At 40.4% G+C, this 18,167-nt stretch overlaps 1 protein-coding gene across 5 annotated transcripts in view; it reads left to right on the top strand.

Annotated features, from left to right (window-relative positions):
- SLC44A1 (solute carrier family 44 member 1) overlaps window positions 1–18,167 on the top strand; it is a gene marked incomplete at its 3' end in the record, with an annotated part of 195,687 nt that overhangs the window by 77,177 nt on the left and 100,343 nt on the right. For all 5 annotated transcript variants that reach the window (XR_013967751.1, XR_013967752.1, XM_080819764.1 and 2 more), the window contains exon 4: window positions 13,557–13,693. Coding sequence is in view for 3 of the 5 variants with exons in the window: in XM_080819764.1 (XP_080675890.1) it covers window positions 13,557–13,693 (137 nt within the window). The remainder of the gene's footprint in view (window positions 1–13,556; window positions 13,694–18,167) is intronic.

An 18,167-nucleotide genomic window follows, 5' to 3' on the forward strand; every position in this document is an offset into this window, starting at 1 on the left:
GGGTGGGTACATGCAGGTGGGCCGTAAAGGTCAGGTCATCATTGTCTTAGGGTCAGTCCCGTGGGGTCTTGCTGACTCGGGCAGTCCTTCCTGCTCAAGGGGTAGTTTTGGTTCCCATCAGGGGATGCTTTGCCTGCAGGGTCTTTTGCCTGAGTTAAGAGATAAGCTAGAAAGAAGAACTTAATCAGAAAGTACAGACTGAGGTCAAAATGGAGGTAGCTGACGTCCTCTTTCATTTTCCTCTAATTGTATTTAGCTCTTATGTTTATGCCTATGATCCATTTTGATTTAATGTTTGCATATGGTGTGAAGAGGTCAAGATTTGTCTTCTTCTTCCTCCATAGAAAAATCCAGTTATTCCAGCTTCATCTATTGAAAATACTGCCTTCCCTGTTGAATAACCTTGGTACCTTTGTTTAAAAAAAAAAAAAAGACTTTTAAATCTGAGGGCATGAAAGGAAGCTGATGGAGTCTCCAGTAGTGGCAGATACCAGTATTACGGAAAATATTAAAGTAAGGGTATCACCTCTTGTATAATACTGTTTTAAATAACTAGTTGGAACAAATTATATAAAAGAGATAAATGTGTGTGTAGGTCAGTAGAGATAAAAATAATACTATCTACCAACGACAAGGGACTGTAACTTGAATATTTAGGGGATTCAACAAAAACGTATCTTGAAATGAGATGCTTAAATCATGGGTTATAAAACATACACCTAACTCAATTCAGTCATTTTTTTTTATCACTAGACAAAATATAATGAAAAACGTAATATTTGTTTTATGAGAAAATAGAATCTAACAAGATACAGGGCCAAAAACAGAGAATTTTAATACTTTAATAGAATGAAAAGAAAACAAATAATAAGAGAATATAATCTACTCCTGGCTGAGTAGTCTTAATATAATAAAAATGACAGTACTAACAAAGTTAATTTATAGATTTAATACAATACTAGTTAATATCCTGATAGGATGGTGAATTGGACTTGATTGATGGTATAAATCTCAGAATAAAGGAGCAGGAAAGAACTTCAGGGGAGAACATTTTAAAAATCATTCTTCTTCTCAAAATAATTTGAGAGGATTAGAATTAGAAGCATATATTGTAAGACAGTTCAATGGGGATAAAAGAGCAGAGAGCCATACACCAAATGAACTACGGACTTTCTGGCTTTGCAGGTAGAAAGGGAAACTTGTGGGTTTCATCAAAGTTTGGATATTTATTTATTTATGTATCTATCTATCTATCTTAAAAGATTTTATTTATTTATTTATTTGAAGGAGGGAGAGAGTGAGAGAGAATATGAGAGGTGGGAGGGTCAGAGGGAGAAGCCGACTCCCCAGTGAGCAGGGAGCCTGATACAGGGGCTTGATCCAGGGACTTGATCCAGGGACTGTGGGATCATGACTTGAGCGGAAGGCAGAAACTCAGCCACCTAAGCCACCTGGGTGCCCCAAAGTTTGCATATTTAAAGGCCTGTAGGCAGGTACTATAAATCACTTAAGTGGGCTGGGAATAAAATAATAGAGAATGTTGGACACTTTGAACTTGATATGTGTGTGCCCAATGAAAGGAGAGTTTCTGCTTGGTTTTAGCTGATTTTTGGCATGTGGGTGGATGGCCCAGTGGTGCTCCATTTTTAAAAAAAAGCCAGTAATCTTTAAAAAAAAAAAAAAAAAAAGCCAGTAATCTATTGATGGAAGGAGAGTAGGGGAGCACACATGACCTCTTGCTTTACTCTGTTCAGGCTGTTTTAACAAAATATCACAGACTGAGAAGCTTAAAAACAACAGAAATTTAATTCTCTTAGTTCTGGAAATCTAAGGTCAAGGCACTGGAATGATCACATTCTCATGAAGGCCTTCTTTCTGGTTCATTGCTAACGCTTTCTCCCTGTGTCCTCACATGGTAGGAAGAGATAGGGATCTCTTTGGAACCTCTTTTATAAGGGCACTCGCCCCACTTACGAGGGCTCCATCCTCATGACCTAGTCACCCCTCAAAGACTCCTAATACAGCCACCTTTGGAAGTTAGGATTCAGCATACGAAATTTGGTGGCACACATTCTGGCCATAGCACCTCTTGATCTTCTGATTCTTAAATATGGGCAATTAGTGTATTGTCCAAACAAAATAGGTACTGGGGAGGGGATCACTCATTGTCTAATTAGTGACTATGTAGCTTAGAGTAGAACAAAAAGAAATTTTGCCATTCAAAACCAGCACTTATTCCCAAGTATATTAACAAGCCTGCCTAAATGCAGGTTAGTAACAGTGACGGAAACAAAATAGAAATATGAGAAATAAACTGATAGTAGCATATGAGAAATCAAGTAAAATAAAAACTAATAGCAATCACTGTTTAACAGAAGACATTGTTGAATGATGATATGAAGGAAACGACATCTAGAGCTTTTTTTTTTTTTTTAATTTGACAGAGATCACAAGTAGGCAGAGAGGCAGGCAAAGAGAGAGAGAGAGAGAGGAGGAAGCAGGCTCCCTGCAGAGCAGAAAGCCTGATGCGGGACTCGATCCCAGGACCCTGGGATCATTACCTGAGCCGAAGGCAGAGGCTTTAACCCACTGAGCCACCCAGGTGCCCCATCTAAAGCTATTTGTAAAAAGATTTTATTTTTTGAGAAAGAAAGAGTGTGCATGGTGGGGAAGGGGCAGAGGGAGAAACAGACTCCCTGCTGAGCAGGGAGGGAGCCTGACATGGGACTTGACCCAAGACCCTGGGATCATGATGTGAGCCAAAGGTAGATGCTTAAGGACTGAGCCACCCAGGCGCCCCGAGTTAAATACTTTAAAACAAATATACTTTTGTTATGGAGAAAAAACCATTTATATGTTATTGAAGCATTGAAGGAGTAAAGTAGTACCAAGGTGGGCATGTTTGATTGTCAAAAAACTTGATTCTCTGATGCAAAGATAAAAGTAGTACCTTGAGAAGAGTACTTACAGGTTTTCTATGGTGGGTAAGATTTTTCATGTAATTGGAGATATATCCATAAGGGTAGATTCAGTAGACAGATAATTAATGATGTTTTACATTTTCACCATGGATGATTGACACTGGAGAAAATTACATTAATATGTGTGACCTAAAGATCTTCATTCGTAAAATAAAAATAATAGTAGTACCTACTTCCTAGGGTGTTTTGGAGGAATAAATACGATAAATGATGTATGCTCCTTGACATATTGCCTGGAACCATAGATGTTAACTGTTATTTTTTACAATCATTTTCATTATTATAATCTTCCAAAACAAGTTTCAAAGTTACTTATCAGAGCTTCTTCCCTTTTTAACGCAGATGGGGAAAACTGGTCATTTAGCCAAGTTTACATTAGTGGAGTTTTACAAAGCACTTTCACATATTCTGTCTCATTGATTCTCACTCTAGCCCTGGGAACTCTGAATTTCCTTTGTGGTGGGGGCTTTCAGGATTCACTCTTCTGTAGTCACAGCTTGGTTTCTGGTCATCACCCTTTATGGCTCCACCTATAAAATCAATTCAAACTAATTCAAGAACTCCCCACTCTGACCACAGCCTTTTCTCCTTCCGGTTTGTATGTTCTTTGCCTTTTGGAGCCATTCTTTGACCTTTAGTTCTTTGACTCCCGTCTTTCTCTCCTAACTGCTTTTCTTTCTTTACTTTCACTCTTATTTTCTCTTATAATTTTTTCATACTGTTGTGATAATATCAAGTGCCTGTCTCTGCCTTACTCTGTGCTTCTCAGAGACTGAAAAGAAGTCTGTGACGGGCAGAGGATTTGAAAGGACATTTCTCCAAAGAAGAGAGGTGAATGGCCAGTAAGCCCATGAAAAGATGTTCAACATCATTAGTCATCAAGGAAATGCAAATCAAAACCACAATGAGTTATTACTTCACATTCACTAGAATGGGTATGGTAAAAAACACATAGGTGCAAGTGTTGGCAAAGATGTGGAGAAATTAGATCCCTCGTACGTTACTGGTCTGAACATTAAATAGAGCACCTGCTATGGAGAAGTCTGGCAGGTCCTCAAGATATTAAATACAGAGTTACCATATGACCCAGCAGTTCAACTCCTTATTATTTATCCAAGAGAAATAAAAACATGTATCCATAAAAAACATACACCCGTAGAAAGACTTGTATACAAATGTTCATAGCAGCATTATTCATAATAGCCAAAAAGGGAAAACAGAAATGTGCGCCAACTGATGAATGGATAAACAAAATGTGTTCTGGCCATACAACGTAATATTATTCAACCATAAAGAGGAATGAAGCAGACAAAGCATGAAAACAACATGCTAAGTAGAAGCAGCCAGTCACAAAAGACCATATATTCTATGATACCATTTATGTGAGCTGTCCAGAATAGACAAATCTATAGAGATAGTTTGTTCATGGTCGCCTAGGGCTAGGGGTTAGAAAGTGAGGGAATGGGGAATGACTGTTAATGGGTATGAGATTTCTTTTTGGGGTAATGAAATATTCTAAAAGTAGATTGTGGCGATGGATAAACAACTCTATGAAATATACTTAAAATATTTAATTGTACTCAATTGTACACAACTTTGAACTGTACAGTTAATAGGTAAATTTTATGGCACATAAATTATAGCTCAATAAAGCTATTAAACTAAAAAGAAAAATAGATCTCTGGTCATTGACTGTCAGTACATACTACTCAGCCTAAGTGCTGGAACAAGTTGATTTTGAGAATGCTTCCCATGACTGTGTAGTATTGCCAGTGAACTTGGGGTTAGGGGTGTTATTCCGGTTGACTAGAGTAAATAGAGAACTTTTCTTTCTTAAAGCTCTTGTGAATTACTTTTAAAAGGTATTTTAGGGACACCTGGCTGGCTCAGTCGGTGGAGCGTGTGACTCTTGATCTCGGGGTTGTGAGTTCAGGTCCCATGTTGGGTATAGAGATTGCTTAGAAATAAAATCTTAAGGGAAAAAAAAGGTGTTTTAATTTGCTTTTTGGTCTCAGTTTAGTATGAGGAACACTATTTGCTGTCAAGCTCTTGGTTACTATTCTAGCGATTATTTCTCCCTTTTCAGTGTACACCTAAGGAGAAGGCAGACACTTAGCTAGATAATAGAATCATTTATCCCCATGCCTTTTCAGTTTCCTGCCTTTGTTTTGGCTCTCTGTTCCTCGTACTTGACTTTAGTTTTAACCTCTTTGGGGGGGCTTTGGCAATCTGATCAAAACTATAAGTAAGAAATCTCTATTCAGGAAGCTGCCTGTGAATTTGTACACCAAATTTTGCTTACAATTTCAAGAGGGTCACAGATTTTGCGAAGGATCAGAATCTCAACTCTGCACACTCACTTTCATGATCTCATGTACTCCTGGGCCAGGTTATCATTTATATGCTGGTAATTCCACAGTCTCTATCTCTTGTCCAGATTTCTCTGCCAGAGCATTCTGGCCAACCATCTAAGTCCACTTGGACACTCCACAGATACTCCAGACTCACACTGTCTACAGTTAGAATGTGATCTTATCCCTCCAGACTCTACTCCTCCTTCTGAGATACATGTCTTACTGAACAGGAGTCCAAACCAGAATGCCCTCACTACCCTAGTCTAAACCAGATCATTCTTTTTTTTTTTTTTTTTTTTAAGGATTTTATTTATTTATTTAACAGACAGAGATCACAAGTAGGCAGAGAGGCAGGCAGAGAGAGGAAGCAAGCTCCCTGCCAAGCAGAGAGCCTGATGCAGGGCTCCATCCCAGGACCCTGGGACCATGACCTGAGCCGAAGGCAGAGGCCCCAACCCACTGAGCCACCCAGGCACCCCTTAACCAGATCATTCTTAATTTCTTCCTTTCTTAATTTTTTTCTGTAAATAAGCATCATGCTTAATTTCTTTCTTTCCCTCCACAAAGAATCAGTCATCAGGTTTTCTTAATTGTGCCTCAGTGTTTCCAAAATCTCATTTTTGTTCCCATTCCCACCTTAGTCGAAGTCATCCCCTTGGTAGAGATTCAGTCTCTTTACTTTCTCTCTTGCTCGCCTTTAATTCATTCCCCACATTACAGCTGGTGAACCCTCAGTGGCTCCCCAGTGTCTTTAGGATGAACTCCCAAGTTTCTGACCTTTTTGATACCACCTGAGAGGCCTTTGTGGTCCAGCTCCAGCTTGCCTGTCTGGCCATCTGGTTCTTTATCCCAGTCCATTTCAACCATCGTGATGTTTTTCGTTTTCTCAGTTACACCGTGCTGTGTCTCACTTTTATGTCTTTTCATGTGCTCTTCTTTCCCTGTTTTTGCCTCCTTTCCTCCATACTTGCAAACTCTTACTCATTCTTTAGGTCCTGGCTTTAGATTTCCCTCCTCTGGACACCTGTCCCTTCATGGGGCCCTTTGGAGGCATCCTCTTATCCTCTTTTCTCTGCAATAGCATTTATATGCTTTTGTAATTACCTCCTTACTCTCTCTGGACTGTCAGTGGTGGGAAGGGAGACACTTGTTTGTGTTGGTCTCACTTATCACGGCATCGTGACTCCGTATTTAGCCCTGCACCTGGCAGAGGCGTTTGATAAGTTTCTGTTGAGTGAATGAGACTATTTCCTTGTACCTAAAATATCTTCTTCCTTACCTTCCCTCCACCCCCTCCTCCACTTGGCAAAATCTTACACAGTTAATATCCATGTATAAACTCAACAAATAAGTTAGGAACTCCTTTATTCCAGGCACTGTTTCAGGCACTAGGGATATAGTGATGAAGAAGACAGCAAATATTTCTCTCCTTTGGGAGCTGATACTCTATGGCTGGAGACAGATAATAAATCAATAAATAAGTAAAATATACAGTGTGTTAGTGAGTATAAGTGCTAAGGAGAAACAGAAAGCAGGAAAGATGGATGATGCCCATCAGAGTGGAGAGAAGCATTTCAGATGGGCGGCTGCCCCACTGTCATTAAGAGGGTAACTTTTGGGTGAACACTTGAAGCAAGTGAGGGGTCTACAAGTGGCTGTGCTGCTCTTTGGAGGAAGAACACTCCAGGCAGATACAAGTGCAAAGGCTTCTAGGTGCAGGTGAGCTAGAGAGTGAGGGACAGAAAGGAGACCTGCGAGAGGTGAGGTCAGATGGGTTAACATCTCCAAGTGTCGCTGTCTTCATCTGATCCCTGGGCTCCCTCCGCAGCTGGAAGCTGTTTTCAGCTCTCAATGCTGTGCATTTACCAGAAATGACTATGAGAGTTTCCCTGCTTAGCAGTTACCTGTGAATCAAGGGCCACAGACGTGCTAGCAGCGAAGGCTGTCAGGTTGGTGAGGCATTTCTTTATCAAGTGCTTCCTCTGGGGACGTTCTTGCCTCTTCCTCATTGAGACTGGGGCGGGGGACAATGGGAACATGGGGCACTGCTGTCCTCACCCTCACGGGTCAGGTCACCGACAGTTCACCTCTGCCCTTTTTCTCTGTTCCTTAGTCTTCTTGCCATCTTGGGGGTGTCATGAACATTGTGCTGTTCTCTCAGCTCCTATCTAGAGTGACAATTTTGAAGATAAATCACTGCTTTCAACATATTTCTCTCTCCACTTGGCTTTGTTCCAGAAAGTGGAGGGCCCGCGGGGTTTTAGTTGATGGTGTGTTGCCTCAGTTTGTTGGGTTGGTGTGTGTTGGGGTCTTTGGGGGTTTTTTAGGGACTTGAGTATGCAGGTTTCATAGCTCGGTCCTGTGTAACAGAGCCCTTCCCGGTGCAGTTGGGTCCCACCCTGGTGGGATGACTGGGCTGGCCTTGCTGGCACCCGCACAGGAAGTCAGAGGTCTCCTCTGGGCTCGGTTCCACTGCGGGTGGAGCAGAGACCAGGCTCTCCAAAGTCTGTATTGAGCAATCGAAAAGCCTCGGTGAGGTGGTTGTGTTTTCCCTTTTGATGTGATTCACTAATGGCAGCATGCTCTGTGGAGAGGGGCTATAAATTGTAAATTGATACGAGGTAATAATTGGAAAAATGATCAGACTCCATTTTTATTCTCCTCTGGGGGAAAAACGCATGTCAGGAATCACTAACGCAGAAGGCGCCGGATGGAGGGATTTTTCAGCCAGCTTTCCAGCCGCCGTGCGTCCGTCCTGATTAGAGAGGAGAGAAGCCAAATTTGGCAGGAGGTGGCCAGCAGACGAGTATCTGTTTGCCACTTTTTGCTCCAAAAAGCCTTGCCGCGGAGTTGCCATGGCAGCCGGAGGCAATTTAATGGCAGAGGCTCGGCTCTGGAGCCCCGCCACGGGCGCCCCAGCCTTCCCCTCTGCGGCCTCCCCCCTGAGGGGCTGGTGACGCCGGGGGATCTGTGGGCCGCACCCTGGGTGCCGCGGAGCTGTCTGGGTCTGCGCATTCGAAGGATGCCTAGGTCTTCGGTCCCCGCTTCTCCTTGGGCACAGCCCTTTGATGTCCCGTCCCGGAGTCCACCTTATCAAATTACTTGCAGTTCCTTAAATATGCTCTTTCATGCTTCTGTCCTTTTATTCATGCAGTTTCCTCTGCCCAGATCGCTCCCTTCCCCATCTGTCTGGAAAATTCCTACTCATTTTCAAAATATGGCTTAGAAACTGCCTCTTGCTCCGTATTGCTTCCTCTAACCCCATATGCTCTGTGCAGAATTACACTGTTTCCTCTGCCATCTCAACCTTGCTGCCTATCACGTGATTTGGAATGACTGTATTTTTGTTTCTTCCTCCCTAGCCTGTAAGTTATTTGCACTTAAGAACTTTTTTTTTAATGAATTTTGTATCTCCAGGCCTAGCGCATGAGTAGGTACGTAATAAACACTTTGTAGTGTTTGTTGTGAATGAAGTGTTTACATGTTATCCTGTGTAATTCTTTTTTAAAAAATATTTATTTATTTGAGAGAAAGAGAGAGAGAACAAGCAGGGGGAGCAGCAGAGGGAAGTGGGAGAAGCAGACTCCCCACTGAGCAAGGAGCCCAATGTGGGGCTCGATCCCAGAACCCTGAGATCATGACCTGAGCAAAGGCAGATGCTTCACCAACTGAGCCACCCAGGTGGCCCCATCCTATGTAATTCTTATCATGGGAGTGTAACTTACCATGTAGAGATCAATCACTGTGTGATTGCTCTGTAATTCACTCTCCATTACCTTTATTCGTATTTGGAAGACCAATGGCAGGAAGAGGAGCCCTTGGCGTCAGTCCCCCAGGGTTCAAGGCAGTGTAGTCTTCGGTTGCTTGCCCAACTCGTAAATCCCAGTTCCCTCTTGTTGAATTAGGATGTGTGAGGACAATGCCAAAGATGCTTGGTGGCCCAAAGTAAATTCTTGGTATATCTTCTATTCTCCACCTTGCCCTGTCTTCCTGGAAGAACATGAAAGCAAAAGCAAAATAGAAGTTTAAACCAGCGTGAGCCATCTCTGGCAGCTTTCTCTGCATTGGCTCACTCCGTGTTCACTGCCCTGCCCTGAGCACAGCTTCAAAAGTCACCTCTTTCTGTACCTCTTGTCCCTTTTCCTGAGCTTTCATGCCTTACGGCCCTGTCTTCATCTTTGGTGCATCTGTGCCCACGAGTTTACTGTGTAGATAGACCTTTTCTTTGGATCTCTCTCCTGTCCTGTCTTTTTGGGGATAAGCTGTTATTTCAAGAATTTCAATTGAAAACTAATTTATTTGTTTCTCGCCTTTAGTAGTTCCCAGGAACCATCTTGACTATAATACATACCTCCAGAAGCCTTACCTGCTGTCCTCTGTAGTGTTTGCTTTACAGTTCAGCCTTCCACATGTTTCGCCATTCCTCTAACTCTGAAGTTCAAAGCTCGCGTGGGTTGTTTTGCTGTCCTCTTTGCAAATGTGTTCTCAATACCGTGTGATGATGCTGTATGCTTGTCATATGTGCCAGTGCCCACAGGTGTCTGGGCTGTTCAAGTGGTGAAAAGTGTTTTTCTCTTGTTGGCCTCTCTCCCTACTTTCATTCCCACTTTTGATATTTTATTCATTCCCACTCCTCTACAGGATGTGAAACTTAAAGCTGTTTTCAAGTTGTTAGTAGGTCTAGTAAAAGACTCACTGAGGATAGTGATGAAAATTTGCTTTTCACTCCAGTTTATTGTTTATCTGTGACCGTGGTTCTCCACCTTGAAAGGAGGGCATGTAATCACGAATCCATGTACCCTAGCCCCTTCCCAGCCATTTACCCAGTGGCAAAGTCAAGGTAGGCTGTTTTAAGAAACCTTTTTTAGGGTGTTTTATAGCCTCTTACCTGGTATCTTTCGCTTTCTTGGTTTAAAAAAAACCCATTCATGGGTAGATTTGTTAGTTAAAATAATCTGGTCTGCCAATGTCACGCTTATTTGAGAGCTGGGTATTTGTTTCATTTCAAAAAAATGAAATTGGCAAATATAGTTCATTTTGTTTGAAGTGAAAACTGAAACTAATGTAAGGATTTATTTACCTGGCTAAGGGCATTTTTAAATCAAAAGGCAAGAAAGTGCAGTTTTAATGAATCATAAATTTGTCTGTTTGACACATGCACTTTTCCTACTCTGTAAATATTCAGTTAAATGCCATTTAGTTAAAATTTAATTACTTATGAACACGTTGCCATGGATTGAACGAACTTCAGGATGGTGGAAGCAATATTCAGAGTTAATACAGAACAGTTACAATGATTTATTATTTTATAGGAAATATTTTTGGGCTTGAGCAGGTTGGACACAGGGCGAAACTCCAAATCAGAAGGACTAGGTTTGAATTCGTGCTCTGGCATCTACTAGCTCTCTTGGGCCGTGTAGTTAGTCCCTTGGGGCCTCGATTTTGTCCTCTGTAGAATGGTAATGGCCTCTAGCTCATAAAGTTGTTGTGAGGATCAAATAAAGTCATGAATGTACAGTTTATAGATAAGGAAACTGAGGCTCAGAAGGATAAATATATTCCCCAAGGTCAGAGAACTATTGAGAAAGAGAACCAGAAAGCAGGCTCAGATGGGTCTGATCCAGGCTTGGTACAAGGCTGCTGCCCAGTCACTAGGCTAAATCAAGAGTGCACTCTAAGATGCAGAGGAAGCTGGGAATATAGTGAGGACACTTTTGGCCTTGGAGGGGGCAGAATCCTGCAGGACAATCAGCCAAAGTATCTGTTCTCTGCAGGCTATAAAAGTCCGTGCCACTGATCCAAGGCCCCAGGAGCCTCTGGCAGTCTCTCCTTTTCCCCAAGCCCGTTTTTTCTGTTGTCTTGTGATTTTTCCAGGTATTTCTGCAGGCTTTGTGCATCACTTAGAACTGTGCACTTAACTCCTCTCCCCACCCCAACTCCACTGCCCACCCCCCCCCCGACCCCAACAAAAACAGATGACGGGATTGTTGTGAGGATTGTGCGATAAAGGAGTTGATGTATGTAAAAGGTTTATGAATACAGCATCTGGTACGTAGTAAGTACTCAATAAATGTTGACTACCATTATTTGATGCGTATTATTGACAGTATCTATGGTGGTGGTGGTTAATGATTCCCAAGTTTTTATGACACCTTCCTCAAGGACCTGTGTGTTCCCTGCTGTTACTTGCACAGAGCCCCAGGCAGGGTACACTCACCCCCAGACACAGGACAGATAGAGGGGGAATCAGTAAGGGAGCAGTCGCTTCTATACAAAGGTGGTCAGAAGTCTTCTCCTTGTGCTCCTTCCCAACCATCAGGCACAGGAGCAGTCTGAATTCCACCGCCAAATAACACCTTTTTGCTTGGCTTCTTTCTTTCCTTTTATCTATGTAGAACATAAATGATATTGGGGCTACTAGCCCAGTTATAAAATATTCTTTTTTATTTTTTTAGTTTGGTGGTTTATAGCTTACCCTTGACCTTTGTGCGGGTTCCTGGTCCCTGATCCCTGCCATGTGCAATATTACTCCACCAGCAAAGGCCTCTCAGGTCCCCCTCCCCCAACATATACACTTTTTTCTTTTAATATTTAATTTTTTTTCTGGTATCCTTTTATATTGTCTATCCCAGGATATGTATTGACTTGATATTTTTTCTTTTTTTTTTTTTTAAGATTTTATTTATTTATTTGAGAGGGAGTCAGAGAGAGAGAGCGAGCACATGAGCAGGGGAGAACAGCAGAGGGAAAAGCAGGCTTCCCATGGAGGAAGGAGCCCGACATGGGGCTCCATCCCAGGACCCTGGGATCATGACCTGAGCCGAAGGCAGACGCTCCACCAGCTGAGCCACCCAGGGCCCCCGATATGTTTGCTTTTCAGTTTTCTCACCTAGTTCTTCTATTTGGTTTTACTTCCTGGTTTGAATCCTATTTTATATAGCAAAGCAAACAGAGTTTAACAATGTGGGAAAGGCTGTTGGCAAATAGGTGATTTCGTAAAACCTTCCTTGGACCCAGTAGCATGGAAACCAGTGCGGGAGGCTCTTTAACTCCTCTCTGACATGAAGGCATTCCTACTTGTACCCCCTCTGTTGCTCCACATTAGACTTTGCTTTTCTCAAATAAGAGTATTTGGCTCTTACTTTCTTTTTGGGCAGATGATAACGACATCTACAGTCTTTGTCATCTCTTCCGCTTTTTTAACATACATACATACATACATACATACGAACATTTATTTATTTATTTGACAGAGAGAGAGAGAGAGCACAAGCAGGGGGAATGGCAGGCAGGAGAGAAGCAGGCTCCCCGCTGAGCAGGGAGCCCCATGCGGGGCTTGATCCCAGGATCCGGGAATCATGACCTGAGCCAAAGGCAGATGCTTAACCGACTGAACCAACCTACTTTTTAACATTTTTTTAAAAAATCTGTTTCAGTGTAATTTCTGATGGATCTTTCCTTTCCAAAAATATTAAATGTATAGGATACAGAAGGGATAATTTAAGTTTTGGGCATTACTTTGTTGAAATGTAATGGACCTTCTAATAAACAATATCAGCTGTAGTTATCTCAATTCAAAAGTCATTTACATTTTCTAAAAATGAGACTTCTGAAAAGTGGAAGAAAGAGATTAAAATCACTTTATTCTAACATCCAGAGATGACTGCAGTTCAATTGTTGGTGTATTTCCTTCAAGCCTCCATTCAACTTTATATGTTCAATTTTATATAATTTTACAATTCATTTTTATAATTATATATTCATTAATAAAAGTTTATATATCTGTTTTTATAATTTTATATTTTGCATATAATTATTTTTATTACATAAGTTTATATAGAAACTACAATTTATGTTATATAGCAGTCTTGGGAGGTTCTGAAGGCACAAGTTTGGCAAAAAATAAAACTAATTATTTTAAAAAATAACTTCTAATGATAAAGTATACATTACAAAAATTTAAATATTGGAAAAATACATCATGACAAATATGAATCCTACATTTCCTCCAGTCCCTACTGTTAATGGTATATTTACAAGCAGTTGATTAAAAAGAAAATCTGTGATTAGATTTGTGAAATATTTGTTCACCTTTGATAAAATTTGTGAAGGAGTATAGACTAGCACAGATGTTCTTTGCTTTTAGGCGTAGTCAAATTAGGCAGTGAACCAGAATGTGTTCTTGTGAAATAACGTCTCGATATTTTTGTCCATGCTTTAGGTATGTGTTCTTTTTGGATCCATGCAATCTGGACTTGATAAACCGGAAGATCAAGTCTGTAGCACTGTGTGTGACGGCATGTCCAAGGCAAGAACTGAAAACCCTAAGTGATGTTCAGAAGTTTGCAGAGATGAATGGTGAGACATGAGGCCATCCGAGTCCTCACCCTGGTCACTTGCTGTCACTGTTAAATATTGTGTGTTTGCCTTCCAGTCTAACTAGTGTTAAAGAAATATCAAAGAGCCTTAAAAAGAGAAAGAGAATTGAAACTGCTTTTGGACTTCCTTGATGAAAAAGATGATAGTCACCTGGGGAGCTTGTTAAAACTCCAGATGCCTCGGTTCAGCCCAGGGAAATTCTGACTGAGTAGGTCTTTGGGTGCTGGAAATTTGATTTCTTTTTGTTTTGTTTTGTTTTGTTTTTTTGTTTTGTTTATTTACAAATGTCTCAGGTGATTCTGATGTAGTGTCTTTGCGCATTTAGGAATTACTAAACTACTCTTCGTGAAATTGGGTTTCTTCTTTTTCTCTTCCGAAGTATTGCTTAAAAGTATTTCAATTAGTATACTTTATTTTTATCCCTGGAATAACAATGTAATATATGTCTAGTATGAGAAATTTGAAAAATTCAGGAAAAGGAAAATGAAGTAAAACCCAAAATGCCACCATCTTTCAAGTGTGTTAGTGTGTTTTGCTTTTTTAAATATAATATTGTCTCATAAGCATTTTTCTAAGGGTAAGGTTTTGAGAAACTTTGAGGTTAAACATATGGGAATTAGCTGAGAAAACAAACATAGTTTCCTGATCTCTGACTCCGTTCCCTTGGGTTACTCACTTTCACGTGCTATCTTCAGTTCTCTTCAGATGATTTTATTTTTAACCTGTCTTTGTGGAAGGTCACAAAATTCTAGCCTGTGTTTTTGAACTTCCATGAGGTTTTAAGTTTGCGTTTTGTGTGTTGGAATCCCCAGAGCTGACTTTTAGCCCTGCATGAATTTACAGGCTAGTTCTGGTTCCTTAGAACAAGGGCTAACTCATGCATCCACTGGTATAACTTCTAGCTGGGTAAAGAGACAGCCTGGGAACATAGCTGCACACACACCTCTGCATGGCTCCAGAGTCTTCCCTAGGGGTTGCTGGCCTTTTGAGGGCAGAAGGACAGCATCCTTCCAGACTGGCCATATTCTTATCCTGTCATTTCATGCCCTCAACGTGAGGTAGTGGGAAGAGCGTGAGAGTAATGTGACTCTGGATTCTAATTCTGCTGCTGTCCCATTAACTGGCTCTATAATGAGGGACTGAAGGTATAGCCTTTCTGAACTAGATTTCCTCATCTGAAAAAAAAATGAATTAAATACAATGCCTCCTTCATAGGTGGTTGTGAGGAGTAAATAAGATGATGCATGAATCCTTGGCACTTGGTGGGCATTAAATAAAGAGGTACCAACTACCCTTCAAGATCTCATTTTTTATTCTCACATGATATCCTTATCTGTATTGATTTGCTAAATCTAATACTAGAACTGTCGGCCCTGTCATTATCAGGTTTCTTAGGGAGAAATGAATTACCCCTTTTGGGTTTTTCTAAATCTGAGACAATGTGAGCATACACAGTACACTCTGGAAGATGATCGTATTGAGTTGTTAAGAGTATAGTCTCTGGAACCAGATTATCTCGGTTTGAATGTTGGTCCTACCACTTACTACCCACGAGACCCTGGGTAAGATACTTGATCACTGGATGCCTCAGTTTCCCTATTTAAGAAGCAGATAATATTTGTACGAAAACTATTTCATAGGTTGTTACAAGGATCTCATACATGAAAAATGCTTAGAAGAGTATCTGGCAACTAGTAAATTGCTAAATATATATATATATATATATATATATATATTTATTTATTTATATAAAACTTGTTACATTACTACTATTAATGTCGTTCCCCCAAAGGAATGTGATAGTCTTCCTGCCTACAGTCTACTTCTAGCCCCTTACATACTGCTGTATTAATGTTGCTAGAGCTTCAATCCTATTAATCCCTTACTCAGAAATAAGTAAAATAATATTTACTCAGAGGTAAAAAATATATATATATAATAAAACACTGTATGCCTTACCTTGGCATTCAAAGCTAGGATCTAGTGTCAAACTATCTTCTAACATGTCTTCTTGAACCCACTGGGTGTGAGTCTTGGTCCCTTGAACCTGACTTGTCATCTGGAGGGCCAGAAGAGAGTTAGTTCCTTGTCGATTGTATTGCCTGCTGTGATGACCCACTGGGGAGAAATGCCCCATGCTGCCCTGCTGGTATGTTTATTTCCAGGCCATTATCCTTCTAAGTGATTATGATACTGAGTATGGCTTATTAAGGCCAGTTTATAAGACCTTTTTGGTGAGTTTTACAGCTTGGTTTTTTTCACAGTGTCTTACACAAAGCAGGTGTTCAAGAATATTAATGAATAAATATTATTCCAGAAAGCAGACTTCTTAAATTGGTGCCTAACTACACAGGTACCCTTAGGCTTTTGAGGCAGCTGTTTGCAAAATAAGTCAACGTGTTAGGCATAAAAAAAAAGTATTAATAATGGCAGCGTCAAGAAGCACAGCAGTGGAGGATAGAGAAGATAAATATTTTAAAAGGCAATAGAAAAACTATGAAATTATAATAGAGAAGGGAGCCTTTGGTGGAGGAACCTAAATACTTTTATTTTAATAGTAACCCTAAGTTGAAAATCCTGAATTTCTCAACAACAAAAAAATCTGTATTGTTCTTTGGATTGGTGACCTAATACTGGACCTGGTAAGATTTAATTCTAACATTATTTTTGCCACTGAGAGAATTCTTTGTCTGTTTTTTACATTCTTTCTTCCCCTTTTGTCTTTCCATCATTTGAGGTGCATATTGATTTGGAAGGAGTAGATGATTTTAAGTTTATGTGGGAAATTTCCAAACCTCTAAGAGAGAATTGTTCAAAATCCATGACAGAGTGGAATGTAAGAGCGAACTATAAAGCTCTGAGAAGAAAACATAGGGGAAAACTTCATGACATTACATTGGCAATAATTTCTTGGATATGAACCAAAAGCACAGTCAACAAAAGAAAAAGAATAGATAAATTAGACTGCATCAAAATTTAAAACTTCTGTGCATCCTAGGACACAGCAGAATGAAAAGGTAACCCATGGTATAGGAGAAAAAAGATATTCAAATCATATATCTGATAAAGGGTTAATGCCCAGACTATATGAAGAATTCCTACAACTCAACAACAAAAACAACAACAACCCAATTAAAAAATGGCCAAAGGACTTGAATAGACATTTCTTCAAAGACGATGCATGATGGGCCAATAATAAGGACATGAAAAGATGCTCAATCTACTAGTCATACGGGAAATGCACACAAAACCCAGTGAGATACCTACCCCCTTACACCCATTAGGACAGCTTCTTTAGAGAAAAACCCAAAATATCACAAAACAGAAAATAACAAATGTTGGTGAAGTTATGGATATATGAGAATCTTTTTGCATCATTGGCAGGAATACAGAACTGTATGTCCTCTATGGAAAAGAGTTTAGAGTTTCCTTGAAAAATTAAAAAATAGAATTACCACAGAGGATTTCTTAGGGCAGTGAAAATAATTCGTATGATACTGTAATGATGGATTCATGTCATTTTTACATTTGTCCATGCCCATAGGACTATGGACTTTGGGTGATTATGATGTGTCAATATAGGCTCATCAGTTGTATCAAATGGACCACTCTGGTGGGAGTGTTATAATGGAGGAGTCTATGCGTGGCGGGGGGGTGGGGGGCGGCTAGGAAGTATGTGGGAAGCCTTTATACCTTCCTCAATTTTGTTGCGAACCTTAAGACTGCTCTAAAAAAATCGTCTTTTAGAAAGTAGATTACCATATGACCCAGAAATCCCTGGGTATATGTATATAGCCAAAAGAATTGATGACAGGATTTCAGAGAGATATTTGCAAAATCATGTTCATTGTAGCGTTATTCATAATAGCTGAGAGATGGGAGCAACCTAAATGTCCAATGATGGATGAATGGATAAGGAAAACATGGTATATACCCACCACGGAATATTAGCCTTGAAAAACAAAGGAATTGTGTCATATGCTATAATACAGATGAAACCTGAAGCCATTATTTTAAGTGAAATAAACCAGTCATAGAAAGGTAGGGCTATGGTTTCTACCGGCTATAGAATCTCAGTTTTGCAAGATGAAAAAATCCTAGGGATGCCTGAGCAGCTCAGTCAGCTAAGCATCTGCTTTTGGCTCAGGTCATGATCCCAGAGCCCTGGGATCGAATCCCGCATCAGGCTTCTTGCTCCGTGGGGAACGTGCTTCTCCCTCTGCCTTTGCCCTTCTCTCTGCTTGTGCGTGTGCACTTTCTCTGACAAATAAATAAAATCTTAAAAAAAAGAAAAAAAATTCTAGAGATCTGTTGGGACAACAGTGTTCATATAGTTAACACTGCTATACACTGAAAAACTGGTTAAGATGGTCAGTGTTATATTACAGGTTTTACCACAATTTTTTTTAAAAAAAGGAAGGAAATTCTGACACATGCTACAGTACAGACAAAT

This window comes from Martes martes, assembly GCF_963455335.1.
Source record: "Martes martes genome assembly, chromosome: 12".
Classification (NCBI taxonomy): Eukaryota; Metazoa; Chordata; class Mammalia; order Carnivora; family Mustelidae; genus Martes; species Martes martes.